Below are 17,574 nucleotides of genomic sequence, written 5' to 3'. Positions count from 1 at the left end.
CCAGGGATAAAGCCTATTTGATAGAGGTGAATTAGCTCTTTGATGTGCTTCTGGATTCAATTAGCTAGTATTTTGTTGAAGATTTTTGTGTCTATGTTCATCAAGGATATTGGCCTGAAGTTTTCACTTTTGGTTGTTGTATCTCTGTCAGGGTTTGGAATCAGAATGATGCTGGCCTTACAGAAAGAGTGAGGGAGGAGTCCCTCCTCCTCGATTTTTGGGAACAATTTAGTACGATTGGTACCAGCAATTCTTTATACATCTGGTAGAATTCAGCTGGGAATCCATCTGGTCTATCCAGGGCTTTTACTGGTTGGAAGGTTTTTTATAACTGATTCAATTTTGGAACTCATTATTGGTCTATTCAGGATTTTAATGTCTTCCTGCTTCAATCTTGTGAGGTTTCATGTTTCCAGGAATTTATTCATTTCTTCTAGGTTTTCTAATGTCTGTCTGCAGTGCTGTTCATAATAGTCACAGGGTTTTTTGTGTTTCTGTGGGGTTGGTGGTAATGTCCCCTTTGTCATTTCTGTTTGTGTTTATTTGGTTCTCTTTCTTTATTCTTTATTAATCTAGCTATTCATCTACCAATCTTATTTAATCTTTCAAAAAACTGACTTTTGGGTTTATTGATCTTTTGTATGGTTTTCACATTAGAATTTCATTCAGTTCAGCTCTGATGTTGATTATTTCTTTTATTCTGTAAGCTTTGGAATTGGTTTGTTCTTGTTTTTCTAGTTCCTCTAGGTGTGATGTTAGGTTGTTGAGATTTTTCTAACTTCTTCTTAGATGTAGGTGCTTGTCTCTACATTCTTCTTAATACTGCTTTGCTGTGTTCTCCAATAAGTTACACCTTTGTTTTCACTAGCTTCAAAGAATGTTTTTTTATTTCTGCCTTAATTCTTTATTCAAGTCATTCAGGAACAAGTTGTTTAATTTCCATGTAAATACATGATTTTGAGAGATCCTGGTATTGATTTCTATTTTTATTGCATTATGGTCTGAGAGTGTGATTGGTATGATGTCAGTTATTTTGAATTTGTTGAGAATTGCTTTATGAATGGGTGTGTGGTCAATCTTAGAGTATGTGTCATGTGCAGATGAGAAGAATGTTTATTTTGTTGTTGTTGGGTGATATATTCTGTGCATGCCTTATAGGTCCATTTGGTTAAGTGTCAAGTTTACATCCCAAATATCTTGTTGGTTTTCTGCTTCAGTGATCTGTCTAGCAATGTCATTGGGGTGTTCAAGTCTCCACCATTATTGTGTAATTAGTTAAGTCCCTCCATGGCTCTCTAATAACTTGTTTTATAAACTGGGTGCTCCATTGGGTGCATACATACTTAGAACTGATAAATCTTCTTGTTGAATTGGACCCTTTATCATTACATAATGCCTTTTTTTTGTCCTTTTTAATCATTGTTGGTTTACAGTTTGTTTTGTCTGAAATAAGAATAGCAACCACTGCTCTTATTTTGTTTTCCATTTGCTTGAGAGCTCTTTCTCCATCTCTTTACTTTGAGTCTAAGGGTATCATTGCATGTGAGATGGGACTCTGGAAGACAGCATAAAGTTGGGTCTTGTTCCTTCATCCAATTTGCCACTCTGTTTCTTGTAAGTGAGGCTTTTAGCCCATACAAATTCAAGATTAATACCAATATATAAGCATTTGATCTTGTCATCATGTTGTGACCTGGTTCTTATGTAGACTTGATTGTGTAGTTGTTTTATAGTGTCAGTGGGCTCTGTACTTAAGTGTATTCTTGTGGTAGTAGTAATAGTCTTTTATTTTCATTCCTATCATTCCCTTAAAGACCTGTTGTAAGGTAGGTCTAGAAGTAATGAATCCTCTTAGAATGAAATTTCTTTGTATTCTCTCTGTAGACAATATTATAAAATTAGGTTGTACAGTTAGGTAATCAATGAACATGCTGCCACAAAATGTAAAAAAAAAGTAGTCAGGAATTTAATTCATAAGAATGTTATTTTTCAAGATTTTGGTGATTTTTGAACTATTTCATCGCTTTTATTAATTTACAATGTGTTGCATTTGCTTCTGTCATTTAAAATAAACATTCATTTGTCTACATAGTTGTTACAAGCTGAGTCATGTCTCCCTTTAAATTAATATGCTGAAGTTCTAACCCCTAGTCTCTCAGAATGTGACTATATTTGGAGAAAGGGCCTTTAAAGAGATCATTAAGTTAAAATGAGTTCCACTATGGTGGACCTTAATCCAATACAACTGGAGTTGTCATTATAAGAAGAGGGACTGGGATACAGACAAGCAGAGGAAAGACCATGTGAGGACACAGAGAGAAGTGGCCATCCATTGTCCAAGGAGAAAGCTCTTAGAGGAAAGCAACCTCAGTACCTTGATCTCAGACTTCTAGCCTCTGGAATGGTGAGGAAAAAAAATCTGTAGTTTATGTCACTCAGTTTATGGTACACCCTTCATATCTGCAGGGGATCAGTTCTAGGACTCCATGCAGATGCCAAAATCTATGGATGCTCAAGTCCCTTATATATATGGTATGCTATTTGCATATAACCTACACATAGCCTCCTATATGGTTGAAGTCATCTCTAGATTAGTTATAATACCTAATACAATGTAAATGATATGTAAATAGTTGTTATACTGCATTTTGAAATTTGTAGTATTTTCTATTATTGTATTGTTGTTAAATTTTATAAACACTTTCCATTTCTATTCTGAATGCAGAATACTTGAATATGAAGGGCTGATTGCATTTTGTTATAGCAGTCCTACCAAAATAATATAATAATTTTATGCATAAAGAGATTCTTCCCAAAGTGATATGCTTCAAAGCTTCAGGTCTACAAAAAGGGAATATATCTTAACACACACATACACATACTTATAGATTAATCTTCCTGTTCATTATTGAAAGTATTAACTAAAATATGTAAGGCCCATTTTATCAGAAATCCTTACTTTTGGAATATACATTTTTTATCAGAAATATAATGTTTTATCAGAAATCCCTACTTTTGGAATATACATTTTTACAAATGCTTTCCACTTAACAACCATTTACACTAAAACTACCAAGTGGTTAACAGACTTTAATCGTTTAATCACAACATTTATTTGGCTTCTGAAATATGTGCAACCTTATCATCTAATGGAGTCACTGTCTGCAGACACTTCTTGGATGGAATACTAAATAATACCTAAATATCAGCCCAGGTCTTTTATTCAGTTTCCTGTTTAATGAATTTCATATTTATCAGTCTAAACGTTAAGCAACTGCAAAGGAGCATTCTGTAGGCAGTAAAGTTGGAAACTGTGATTTCAAGTTCCGCATATTTCATATTGCTGATTTTGTATACAAGTGACAAAGATTCAATGATCTATATAGTAAGAAAAATTGAAAAACTCACTTGTGTCATCATCTGTAAAAGATGATAAATATGCATTCTCTGATCATCTCAATGAGTTTTCTTTTGAGGATCAAATTCACAATGGTTATGAAAATGTGTCCCATTAAAATGTTTACTGTTATTTTATGAAAGACAGTGATAAAGTACCTATCAATGTACACGCAAAATTCTCTTAAATATTCCAATGCCAGGGGTTTTATGGATTTTTTTAAGTCCTAATTATACTGTGAGGCCTTGCGTAGTCATTCTCTAGGTCTCAGTTTTTTTATGAATGGGGAAGATGGCATCTTTGAAAAGCAGAGACAACATATTTATTTCATCTCTGAAGGTCTAAATATCAATGAATTTCCCATCATTGAACAAATACTTTGGGGTAGTTATTATGTTCTAGAAAATTACTGACAAAATTATGTCTTAATTTCTAGGACACTTTTATGACTTTGTAATTAGTTAACCCTTAAAATAGAAATCTAGACTTCTGTCTTTAATAGGAAATGCTAATACTAAGAATAAAGGGATATAGAAACCAAAGACTTCCCTCACATGATAACACCTTGCTAAAGGAAAGGACCCTTTGTAAATATAAATGATGTGGTTGAAAGAAAGGAGGAGGGAGGGAGGGAAGAAAGGAAGGACAAAAGGAAGGGAGGAAGGGAGGAATGGAGGAAGGGAGGGAGGGAAGGAAGAAGGAAGGGAGGGAGGGAGTGAAGGAAGGAAGAAGGGAGGGAGGGAAGGAGGGAGGGAGGGAAGGAGGGAAAAAGGGAGGAAGATATTTGAAACCTTATCATCTGTATAGTTACTGTCTGCAGATTATTCTCAGAACACTAAAGAAGAGAGAAAAGAAAGGAAGGGAGGGAGGGAGAGGGGAGATCTCTTCAAAGGAAGGATATTTCTACTTGACTCCCTATTAATAGTCTGGTACTAGAACTCATAGCACTGCCACAGAAGGCTGAACAGTCCTGGGCTTTTCACATGATCAGGTTCACACTTCCACGGTCCTCCCAAATAAGGCTTTCTAAACAAAATTGGACTAGGCTCACTCACTTGGCATTTGTCCTGTAGGAATGCAACTCAATGTTCTACCCAAAGCTTTCAAGAATGACAGTTTTTGGATGTTTATTTAATCCTCTCTCAAGCCATGTTTGTTTTGAATAAATGGCAAATGTGATTAGCAAATGGAACATTCGTTTTGTTAGACTGCCTCTAAACTCCAGATTCAAATGGGCTGGATTTTACAGGTTATTTTAACATTTCCTTTGTCTTACATCTTTTTCCTGATCAGCTCTTCAATGGTGATATAATTTCTTTTAATGCAAGTGTACAAAACAATGTTACTCCTGAAATTTGGTAAGCAGTTCACAAGTTTGGGTGAAAAGACATCAATTTCGAAAAACGAGTCACTTTCAGTTTTGCTTTGTCTTTCCTTCTCATTAGACATGTTGTACTGACACAGAACGATGCGGCTGAGGAGGTCTTTAGATTGTCTTGCATCTAGCAGAACTCAGCAGTACTTTCCTCTTTGAGGTTCAATGTCATTGGCTAAAATGTCCTTTTCAATATTCTGCTTAATTCTACTCTACAGCCCACACCAATCACACCCCTTGCCCTGCCAGTTGATTCATAGGTACTTGGCCAGGACAGGATATCAGATGAAAAAAGAAGAGATGACCTGAAGCTCTCTGTTAGAGAAACAACCAGGAGGATTTTCTGGCAGACAACTGCCCAATGGCCTCATGTGAAGGAGCATCCTCAGCAGCTTAACATATAGGACCTGCTCAAGATATAAAGAGAACTAGATTTAAGGCTTATAGTTGAGCTGCCACACAGCAGTGAGAATTTTTTTAAACATTCTTTTTCAAGGAGGCAGTGTAGTAGAATAAGTGTAAACTTGGGGCATGCAGTCTTCGGCAAGTAACTTTTTCACTTTCTCAGTTTCCCACTTAGTAAAAAATCAAGATGTTAATAGTATCTTAAGCCAGGTGCAGTGGCTCACACCTGTTATCCCAGCACTTTGGGAGGCCAAAGCAGGTGGATCACCTGAGGTCAGGAGTTCAAGACCAGCCTATCCAACATGGTGAAACCCCGTCTCTACTAAAAATACAAAAATTAGCCAGATATGGTGGTGCATGCCTGTAATCTCAGCTACTTGGGAGACTGAGGAAGGAGAATGATTTGAACCTTGAACCTGGGAGGCGGAGGCTGCAGTGAGCTGAGATTGTGCCACTATACTCCAGCCTGGGAGACAGAGTGAGACTCTCTCTCACTAAAAAAAAAAAAAAAAAAAAAAAAAGTCAATATCTTTATAGACTTTTTGACACTATATGAACCAATGTATATGAAGGCATCACACAGATGAAATAATAATTGGGTGCTTTCTAGCATTTATACTTGAGAGCCACTTTTTAAGCACTTACGCAATTTTTATTTCATATAATCTAGTCATCCATACATATCTAACCATGGGGAAATGTCTATTTCCTTAAAAAGTGGGATATTAGGTCTCTTAAAGAAAAAAAACTTCAAAATAATTTTTAAAATCTATGAATGGGTGGAGCCCAACATCACCAATAATACCTATCTGATTTTGAGGATGACCTAAGTTTTTGTTCATCATTGTATGTGCTTTGGCATCTGAAAATATATGTTAGGTATCTACTGAAATTAAAACTTTAAAAATGCAGTAATACAGTAACATTGGCAAGTATAACAAAAACCACATTTCCTCAACATTTTTTTCCTAGAAATTACTATAAAACTAATATATGCTTGGCTGTGGTAATGCCATAAACAATGTGGCTAAATGACATGTGTTACTAGATAGAATTACATTGTAAGCAACTCACATGCTAAGTAAAATGCCTTGAGATGCCCTAATATTAGTTCTGGAAAATAAGTCTATTGATGAACACAAAGAGAATACTAAGTATTGGGTAAGTCATTTCAAGGCAGAGGGATAACTTGAAAAGGGTAGAAAGAGGAAATTAAAGAAATATCAAGCTGATGAGAAGAGAGCAGGATAAGGTGAGTGACACTGGTCTGAACATAGAGTCTGCAATACAGATACCATTATCTGCCTTTTACTAGTTATATTGCCATCAGGGCAGTGGCTAGATGAGACCAGCAGAATCTCTGGCTGCTTAGAAGAATGCTCTTGTTAACCCAATTGTTTTCATCATAGAAATAGAAATAGAAAAAAACCTTCATCTTTCACCTGTGCCCATGCCACCCTTGGCTTCAGTGCATTCAGTTTTTAACTTCTCAAATGCCATTTAAAAAGTGGCATTGGCCAGGTGTGGTGGCTCACGCCTGTAATCCCAGCACTCTGGGAGGTCAAGGCGCTGAGATGGCGCCACTGTACTCCAGCCTGGCAACAGAGTGAGACTCCCTCTCAAAAAAAAAAAAAAAAAAAAAAAAGTTGGGTGTGGTGGTGTGCTCTTGTAGTGGTAGCTCCTTGGGAGGCTGAGGTGAGAAGATAATTAAGATCAGGAGTTAGAGACTGCAGTGAGCTATGATCACACCACAGCATTCCAGCCTAGAATACAGAGAAAAACCCCATCTTCAAACAAAACAAATATACCAGGCTCTTTCGATTATGCAGGCTTTATCAAAGTAGATGACACACGGAGCGAAAGGGAAGTCTGGGAAACTCAGGTGGTGGGAGGTGCAGAAGGTAGAGAATGCAAAGCTTGGGGAAATCAAACATGAGGTGCACAACTTCTATGTGAGAACCTTTCCCACATAGTAAAAGCCACTGCCACAACATGGCAGAGCTTTCTGGATAAACTGTCTACGGAGAGGATAATTCCATGACCCACAGGTGCTCATTCACTTATAAATACATCTTCACTGAGGATTTCCTACTTGCCAGACACTGTTTGTTATACTGCAGTGAACAAAGTAGACAAAAATTCCTGTTCTGAAATTCTAGTGGAGAGGAACAAAGAACAAAAAGATTAAACAATATGATATTGTAGGCTGGGTTTGGTGGCTCATGCCTGTAATCCCAGCACTTTAGGAGGTCGAGGTGGGCTGGGAGTTCGAGACCAGCCTGACCAACATGGTGAAAGCCTGTCTCTATCAAAAATACAAAAATAAGTTGGGCATGGTGGTGAACACCTGTATTCCCAGCTATTTGGGAGGCTGAGGCAGGAGAATAGCTTGAACCCGAGAGGCAGAGATTGCAGTGAGCCTAGATCGCACCATGGCACTCCAGTCCAGCTGACAACAGTGAAACTCCCTCTCAACAACAAAAAGAAAAAAGCATGGTTTCCTTCAGTAAAAACTACCAGTATCATCTATAGTAAATTTACTCAGATTTATGTTAAAATTGCATTATGAACCATGAAACATAACATCAAACTGATAAATCCATAAATAAAACAACTATCACACTTACACCTTATCCTTTTTTACAATCATCCCTAAATATGAATTAAAAACAAAGACGATGTCATATTTGAGGAGGCATAAATACACCAAACACAAAGGTTGAATAACAAGGGGCCTCTTACCTTGAATTCAGATTTAGGGTACACATAGTTTCAGCTCCTTAACTCTTAATAGCAATGTTGACTGACTCTTGAGTTTCATATAATGTTAAATATATGTTATGTCCCAGAAATACTACTCTGAAATTCTGGTCCCTAAACTGCTGCACCCAAGGAATATTTTATGTTTGGACAACTCTGAATAAAATAGAGTTAGCATCTACAAACACAGAAAGCTATAAATGGAGGCAAGTTTCACAGAGTGGAAAGAAGTCTGCGCTGGCAGTGAGGTGACGTTCTCACCCTCCCTTAGGCATTCAGTGTTGGTAGGATACTCAACAAGCTGCCTCTGAAAGCGTTACAGAGTTTTCCTTATATGAGAATGTTTGGTAAATTTTATAAGGGATTAAAAAATGTTAAACGTTATTATCTCATATTTTCAAAATTTTATTTTAGATAAGCAACCTTCTGAAATAAACAAAACTGTATTATCTGAAGATCATTCTCTGACGACCAAAGATGAAACAGATCAAACCCCATATTATTTAAGAGTATCTCTAAAAGTTGAGGTTGCTGTATTCCAGAAAATCAAACAACTAAAATAACAAGTAAATCTTTGTATGCAGGACAACAGCACTTTTGACACTATAGCAGTAAAAATGTGTCTTTCACTATAAGACACTTCCTATCACTCGGTGTGCAAAACATTTCAAAGCCTTAATAGTCATCAAAAATTATTTATCAGTAATGGTTCAAATTTCTTTGGTGAAGAAGAGAATAACTATAGTCTCTTTTTTGAGATTGGACAGTGTGAGTGTTTGTAGCTGTCCAAGAAAGAAATGAGATCCCCAATGGAATATATCAATATGTCTATAAGCAAAATAACTGCTTTGCTTAGAACTGAAATAAAACAAAACGAAGAAAACACACTGACAAATAGAAGTTCTCTCATTCTGTAAACACGAAGAATTATATATTGCCAGAATCACCTGTTAAAATGATTTGCTGAACTTTCCAAAGGGATTAGTGACCTGGGGTATTTTATTATTATTATTATTATACTTTAAGTTCTGGGGTACATGTGCAGATCTTGCAGGATTGTTACAAAGGTATACACATGCCATGGTGGTTTGCTGCCTCCATCCCCCGTCACCTACATTAGGTATTTATCCTAATGTCATCCCTCCCCAACCTTCCCACTCCCTGCTATTGCTCCCCTAGCCCCCCATGCCCCAATGGACCCCAGTGTGTGATGTTCCCCTCCCTGTGTCCATGTGTTCTCATTGTTCAACACCCACTTATAAATGAGAATATGTGGTGTTTGGTTTTCTGTTCTTCTGTCAGTTTGCTGAGAATTATGGTTTCCAGATTCATCCATGTCCTTGCAAAGGACATGAACTCATCCTTTTTTATGGCTGCATAGTATCCCATGGTGTATATGTGCCACATTTGCTTTATCCAGTCTATCCTTGATGGGCATTTGGGTTGGTTCCAAGTCTTCGCTATTGTAAACAGTGCTGCTATTGTAAACAGTGCTGCAATGAGCATACGTGTGCATGTATCTTTATAACAGAGTGAATTATAATTCTTTGGGTATATACTCAATATTGGGATTGTTGGGTCAAATGGTATTTCTATTTCTAGATCCTTGAGAAATCATCACACTGTCTTCCACAATGGCTGCACTAATTTACACTCCCACCAACAGTGTAAAAGCATTCCTATTTCTCCATATCCTCTCCAGCATCTGTTGTCTCCAGATTTTTTAATGATCACCATTCTAACTGGCATGAGATGGTATCTCAATGTGGTTTTGATTTGCATTTCTCTAATGACCAGTGATGATGAGCATTTTTTCATGTTTCTTGGCCACAAAAATGTCTTTTTTTGAAAAGTGCCTGTTCATATCCTTTGCCCACTTTTGAATGGGGTTGTTTGTTTATTGTAAATTTGTTTTAGTTCTTTGTAGATTCTGGATATTAGCCTTTGTCAGATGGATAGATTGCAAAAATTTTTTCTCATTCTGTTGGTTGCCAGTTCACTCTGATGATTGTTTCCTTTGCTGCACAGAAGCTCTTGAGTTTAATTAGATCCAATTTGTCTATTTTGGCTTTTGTTGCCATTGCTTTTAGTGTGGAAAAAACCACCTTAAACTTCATATATAACCAAAAAAGAACCCACATAGCCAAGACGATCCTAAGCAAAAAGAACAAAGTTGGAGGCATCATGCTACCTGACTTCAAACTATACTAAAAGGCTGCAGTAATCAAAACAGCATGGTACAGGTACCAAAACAGAGATATAGACCAATGAAACAGAACAGAGGCCTTGGAAGTAATGCCACACACCTACAACCATCTGATCTTTGACAAACCTGACAAAAACAAGCAATGGGGAAAGGATTCCCTGTTTAATAAATGGTGTTGGGAAAACTGGCTAACCATGTGCAGAAAGCTGAAACTGGACCCATTCCTTACATCTTATACAAAAATTAACTCCAGATGGATTAAAGATTTAAACATAAGACCTAACACCATAAAAGCCCTAGAAGAAAACATAGGCAAAACCATTCGTGACACAGGCATAGGCAAGGATTTCATGACTAAAAGACCTGGGTTATTTTTAAACAACCGAATCTATGAAAACAATTAGCTAAGTAAAAGAAATAAATAACATTCACAGACATTTCTTAGCATACTAGCACATCCATTCTGATGATAACTTTTAAAATCAGTATAGAGAGATCATGGACTGAGTCAAAATTACAGAGAGCCTATCAACAAGTGTTTTCATGGGAGTAGCTGTGAGACAGAATAGGAAGGCACTAGAATAGAAGCCATTTTCTATTATTAAGTTGCCTTTCAAAACTGATGATGGGGTTCTAAAGATAGGAAATAAGACAATTCTGACAATAGTTATTATTACACCTTTTAAAGGTCATTTATTTCTGACCTCCCCTGTCTTGAACTATTGCTAACCAGTGTAGAGAAGAATCGTAGAATAGAAAGAAGAGTTACATTACGTACTCACATGTGGTCATTTACTAACTACATAACTCTGAAAGTCATTGTGACTCTTCAGAACTCAGTTTTCTCATCTGTAAATGTAAGGGGTTAGGACCTATAACCCCTCATATGAGAGTGTTTTACACTTTGAAAATTGCTTCTATGTCTGATGGTTTAAGTAGACTAGCCTATGGAAGTGGAGAGTAAAGATTTCTTATTTTTTCCAACTTATTTCCTTCAAAGTTGTATGATACTGTTTCTTTTCCAATCAGCAAGCAAATCTTTCAAACATAAAATGTTGATGAATAGACTTATCCATAAAGGAAATAAACAACTGCATCAACAATTTGCAGATGAAATGATCAGGCAGAATTGCCTAAGAAGTCTTATTAAAGAAGCTAGTACAACTATTACATTTAACAACTTGTAGGATACAAAGTCAGTATACAAAAATCTATTGTTATTTCTATATGCTAATAACAAATGATTGTAAACAAATTTTAAAATACCATTTAAAATAGCATCAGAAATTTGAAATGCTTAAGAATAAGGTTTCTTTTTCCTGAAATATTTTCCAAGGAAATTTTAATTATGTGATTTCAGAATTTAACATAACCTCTACACTCATGGGGATGAGATTCTCCAACCTTCCTGGGAGGCACAGCCCCAGCGCTTTCACACACTATGTAGCAAATACCTGTCCCTTTAATAGCTGAGGCTGACAAAGATGAGTTTTTACAATAAGTGGAGGCTAAAGTTCCTGGTCACTTTAGACCTGAGAGTCCTGACTAGCTTCCAGGTCCTGGCTCTGGAACTTTCAAGCTGAGCCACCGTATCTAAATACTTGAGAAAACATGCATCCCGACTCACAGGGATATAACTAATGCACAGGACTAGAGGCCTGCGCATTACACAGCAAGATGTATCTAACATTAGCTTTTATAAATCAGCAAACAGAAGAGATTCTACTGCATCTATAAGAGGATTTCCAGTGAGAAGAGAACATTTCTGCCTTATAATGACTTATTTATAACAGTATTTTGCAAGGAACTCAGCTCAGATGGTATAGGAAACACAGTATGGCCTACTGTAGCATGCAAATTCACTGCTCAGCATATTATGGGAACATAAATATAATCATGATCCCCTAAGCCTTGCAGGTTATCATCCTGTCTCTTTCCTTTCTTTTTTTTTTTTTCTAGGTGATTCTTTTTTTTTAATTGCATTTTAGGTTTTGGGGTACATGTGAAGAACATGCAAGATTGTTGCATAGGTGCATACGTGGCAGTGTGATTTGCTGCCTTCCTCCCCTTCACCTATATCTGGCATTTCTCCCCATGCTATCTCTCCCCAACTCCCCACCCCCCTGCTGTCCCTCCCCTATTTCCCCCCAACAGACCCCAGTGTGTAGTGCTCCCCTCCCTGTGTCCATGTGTTCTCATTGTTCAACACTTGCCTATGAGTTCTTCATTTCTTCCCCTTTCTTTTTCTTTCTTTCCTTCCTTCCTTCCTCCCTCCATTTCCCCATCCTGTCTCACCTCTTTTTTACTATACTATATTCCTCTTTTTATACTATCTTGATGTAGGAAAACTAAAGCAGCTCATCTCAAATATTGGGAAGATTTATTTATTTCATCTTTTAAACTTTTTCCTTAATGGGTTAAATGCCAAAGTCCCCAGAATTACTCAATATAATAAGTATAATTGTTTTCAGACATGAGGGTAAGTTTTCCATCAGTGACTAAAAAAACATTAAAAATAAATGAAAGCCAGTGAAGAGCTGAACAGTCCTCACTTGGCAATTATTCAGCCTTGGAAATTTCCAAGCCTTTTGCAATCATTAATTAATTAGTAAAGATGATGTTCTATTTTACTAGGGTTTGAAGCGTGATATAAAGAGGTCTAGAGGTTTTCCTCAAACTGGAAGAGGAATGTCAACAGAAGAACTGGGTCAAGAATTAGGAGCTCATTTCTCATGCCCCGTAGTCACATAGTTAAACCAAACAGTCAATATAAGGACAATAAGGTCCTCTGTGCACAGGTGCAGTAGAATACAGTAGTGTTTTGCTCAAAGACCAACTGTGAAGAAACCCACCCCTTCATAAGCCAATGCCCTCACAACACACACAGAATGTATCCATAGCTTCATCAGCCTCTTTCTCCTTTCCCAAAGCACAGACAGACAGATGGCTAAATATCAACCTCTAACCACTCTTAACAATCAGAGTGAAAGTACACGATATGATTTTCATTTTAAAAATGCACAACCGAATATGATGTGAAAACACATGAAACTGTTGAAAAACAAATATATCAAAAATTTAAAAAATAACATAAAATCTGATATCCAGAATCTGTAATCATCTAACAGACCATCTTGAATAACTACCTTGCTCAAATAAGAAGCAAAATATAATTCCATGTTTTCTGATGAGTGGTTCATAAAAATTCATTCCATCTCCCTGGGTCAGTTGGTGAGGATGGGCCAAATGTTAATGATGTGGCTGGACTCAGCGTTTTAGATCCAGGCAGTGGGGGCTGATTCTTTCTCCGACACCAATGGATGGATTCCAAATGCTTAAGAGGGGCTGGCCAGAGTTCCCAGTGACTTAATGAGAAAACAACACCTAAAGACCAGCTCAGTACTCCTCACCAGGTGAGTCTCTTCAGTACACATTGTTTTGCTTTCTCTCCTGTCTGGTTCCTACGTGGGATAACACAGTCCTCAAGCAACGCAGACCCCATCTCATTCCTTCAGGAACATCGCTCAGCCATGCTTTCAGTCACCCTGCTTTGGGCAGGGCAAAATTGACTATCTATTTGAACTTAAACGTTGGCAGCAATTGTTCTGACCTAAAATTTTATTTTACTGTAATCTTCCCTAGGTGAATCTGTTGCAATTGTTAAAAACAGAAAGTGTAGCTAAGTTGAATAATCTGTTTCTCTGAACTGGTTGTTTTGAAAATAGACTCCCCTTGTCTGGGCCAGGAGGAAGTGATACAAACATACTGTGACATTAACAAAGAGCAAGGCTGTTCAGATTGGCTATTTTGGACAAATTTATTTTAAAAAGAAATAAAAAGCTGTAATAATATTTCTTTTCATAGAGAGACTTCAGAAACTGAGTAATGTTTAAAATCACTTAAAATTCTAACTTGGAATCTATCTATTGGAAAAGGATCATGGCTGGTCACTTTCATATAGGTCACGCATAAAGCTAATGGATTTCTTGAGCTGGATTTCTCCAGCTCTTCACAGTCCCCACTGTCAGGAAGAGCTCTATTCCCCTATAGAACTTGAAATTCACATAGGACACCATAAATACGGCAGAAACTTTCAGATCAGAAAAACAGTTAAGTAAACACCCTATAAGGAGATTTTTGATATAATGTTGAATATGTGAATAGATCTGTCTTGAAATTGACCATCTTGTTAAAAATGTGGAAAGAATTTTAAAAATACAGTCCAAACTTCTACCCAATCTATCCCCCAAAACTACCATTCATCTTCTAGCTAATTGAGGGCTCTCAAATTTCTGATTTCTCACAGTTCTAACTGAAAAGAAGGAAGGGCACTCTTCCAACCCAAATGGCTGGAAACTGGCCCAGTTCCTCTATTTTCACCCGTTCCAAGTTGTTCTCATTGGTTCCTCTCATCATAACGGGAGGACGCAACATCATGTTGGTTCTAGTACTAATGAAAAACCCAAGTTGCGGTGAGTGGGCATATGCAGTATTATACTTTACCTATTCAGACAGAGTAACAGAGAGTGTTAACTTAAAAGATCCACATACAGACAATTAAATCAAATAAGATGTAACTGTCACTCATAAGGAGTTTTTAAACATTGCTGAATAGTGCTAAAGGCTGACGAATAAGATTCTTTCTGGAGGATCAGTAAAATGAATAAACAAGGAGTCACAAACAAGCCACATTATACTGCAGCCTCTTCTCAAAGGAGAGACTAGCCGAGGTGTTTGCAGTATCTTAGACCTGCCTGACCTCACCCATCTCCTGGGTCCTTGGCTGCCTGTTCTGCCTCAGCAACCACTGTGGCACCAACATTGCGGGAGTTATGATTGCCTTCAGAGGGCCGCAGCCTGACAACAGATCACCTCAGTTTTGCCCTCCACAGGTCTCACCTATAGATCGCTAGCCTTGCTGAGGCTTGAGATGCTACGCCCCTATTTAATGTCCAAGCAAATGCAAGATGTAGATAGAGAAAGTTTCTGCATAATAGATGGAAGCCTGAATTAATATGGGGAAGGATGTAAAAAATAAATTATTTTCTTTTTCTCCATCAGAACACTTTGTCCTGAGATGCTATGGTTTCTATGGCCTTTTGGAAGATGATTCTTCAAGACTGAGCAAGTAATTCCATTTGATACTAAACAGTGGCCATACTGGTAACATACCAAATAGTCTCTCTCTCCTCTCTGGCTTCACTCACGCTTCCCTGGGATTGTATTTGTTAGTGAAGTAAAAGTAACACATACACTTTTGCCTTAGGCTTTGCCTTCTGGGGAAGGCAGACTGAGAGAGGCACACCCATATTCTCCTCATTATGTTGATGAATTTCTTACCTTTGGCTGCAATGGTGGTGCACAGGGAGCTGAAACAGGGTCTGTGATATAGGTCTTCTTGGGACCACTGGCTGGATACATCCCAGCAGGGTTCTGGTTCCCTGCTCCAGGAGGAGTGTACCCTGGCTCCCGTTTCCAAGTATTTGTGTGACCTTGTTGACCATAGGCAGGATCAGAGTCATTTCTGCCCCCATAGCCTGGTCCTGCTGCATAGTAGCCTTCATAATAGCGTCCCTGGTTGGGGGTGTACGCATACCCAGGCTCAGGCTGAAGTCCTGGTGGTGGAATGTAGGCATAATCCATGCCTCCCCGTGTTGAAGGAGGTGGACACTGCCCAGAGACGGGAATTGGCTGAGTGTTATAGCCCTGGGGCCCTGAGCCATACATTTGTCCTGATGAAGGGGCAGCCATGTAATGAGGGCTGGGCTGGGCTGACTTCACCTGCACATTAAAGGTAGGCCTTGAAGAAGTGGAGGCCGTGGTGTAGGAGGCTGGGACTGGCTGAGGCTGGGGTTTGAGTGTTCCGATTGGAGCCACAGAGATGGGTCCAGCCTGGGGTGCAGGCTGTGGTTTCAATGTAGACTTTTTGGTTGCTGTTAGAGGGGGTTGGTTCGGGATGACCATTCTCTTGTGTCCTGTGACCGGGGTCGAAACTGGAGGAGAGGCTGTAGAACTAGTGGAGCCCTAAGAAGAATAGGAAGAAAAAGGAAGAAAGAAAACAAAAATTACTGCTAAAGAAACTCAGTAAAAATACATAAATAAAAAAATTAATAACTGCTAATTGTTATTTATGTATTACTATACAGAATATAAATAAGGCATGATTTTGCCTTCAGAGATCACAGACTAACCTAAATATCAGTTATATATCTGTGCATTGCCAATGAACAACAGAAAAGGAAAGGAAAAAAATCCATTTACAATAGCATAAGAAGCTTAGAAAAAATTATCTAAGAAGGAGAAAGATTATACAATGAAAACTATTAAACACTGGTGAAAGAAATTAGACAAGACACAAACAAATGGAAAAACATCTGTGTTAGTGGAATGAAAGACTTGATATTATTGTATATCCTACCCAAAGTTATCTACAGATTCAATGAGATCCCTATCCAAATACCAAAATGACATTTTACATACATAGAAAAAACAATTCTAAAATTCACATGGAACCACAAAAGGCCACAAAAAGTCACATTAATCTTGAAGCCAAGAACAAAACCAGAGGCATTACAATCCCTGATTTCAAAATATATTATGAAGTTACAGTTATTAAAACAATATGGTACTGGCATAAAACAAGATATACAGCCCAACAGTACAGAACTGAGGGCCCAGAAATACATCCATGCATATACAGTCAATTGATTTTTTTATGAGGGGGCAAAGAATGCATGATGGGTAAGAACAATTTATTCAATAAATAATGTTAGGGAAACTAGAAATACACATGCAAAAGAATGATACTGGACCCTTATCTGACATCATTAACTAAAAATGGGTTAAAAGCTTAAAGATGAGAAAGACCTGAAACTTCAACTTCTAAAAGAAGTAACATAGAGAAAAAGTTTTGTGACATTGGTCATGAAGAATAGCGAGATAGAGCAATGTAACATGTTATCTTAACTTGAACGAAAGGGAAGCGGAAGGCCAGCTCTTAGAGAGAAGGCAGACACACAAGGGGTGCACCTTGTCTGTTCTTATCTCATGGCCACAGATAATTCTGATTGAAAATATAGAAATCTGCTCAGTCTAACCTATTATGCATAGCTTCTCTACAGGGAGAGACACATTATTCATCCTAGGATACCATCCTCCCCCCATTAACCTCACAGAGCTTTACATGTGAAGATGCTTAGAAAATGACTAAATCCTTTGAAAATATTATTCACATTTAAAAAAAAAGAAAATGACTAATGGAAAAATACCACATAAAAATGATTGCTACAGACATTCAATTCTCAAAAAATAACATATTAGCATATCTGTATGTATAGATGATTGTATAGATTTATATATAAATAAAAAATCATAAACAAGTAATCTGTATATGTAAATTTCTATACCTGCATTTTTATTTTCAAAATATGT

At 37.5% G+C, this 17,574-nt stretch overlaps 1 protein-coding gene across 8 annotated transcripts in view; it reads right to left on the bottom strand.

Moving 5' to 3' along the window:
- LPP (LIM domain containing preferred translocation partner in lipoma) overlaps nt 1-17,574 on the bottom strand; it is a 725,954-nt gene that overhangs the window by 252,311 nt on the left and 456,069 nt on the right. For all 8 annotated transcript variants that reach the window (XM_012470875.3, XM_064366916.1, XM_021668859.2 and 5 more), the window contains one exon: nt 15,484-16,167. In XM_012470875.3, the coding sequence (XP_012326298.2) occupies nt 15,484-16,167 (684 nt within the window). The remainder of the gene's footprint in view (nt 1-15,483; nt 16,168-17,574) is intronic.

This window comes from Aotus nancymaae, unplaced genomic scaffold, assembly GCF_030222135.1.
Source record: "Aotus nancymaae isolate 86718 unplaced genomic scaffold, 86718_ANA_hifiasm-v0.15.2.pri h1tg000067l, whole genome shotgun sequence".
In the NCBI taxonomy this organism is placed as follows: Eukaryota; Metazoa; Chordata; class Mammalia; order Primates; family Aotidae; genus Aotus; species Aotus nancymaae.
The sequence above is the reverse complement of the archived record's forward strand: the minus strand, read 5'-3'. Positions and strand labels throughout refer to the sequence as shown.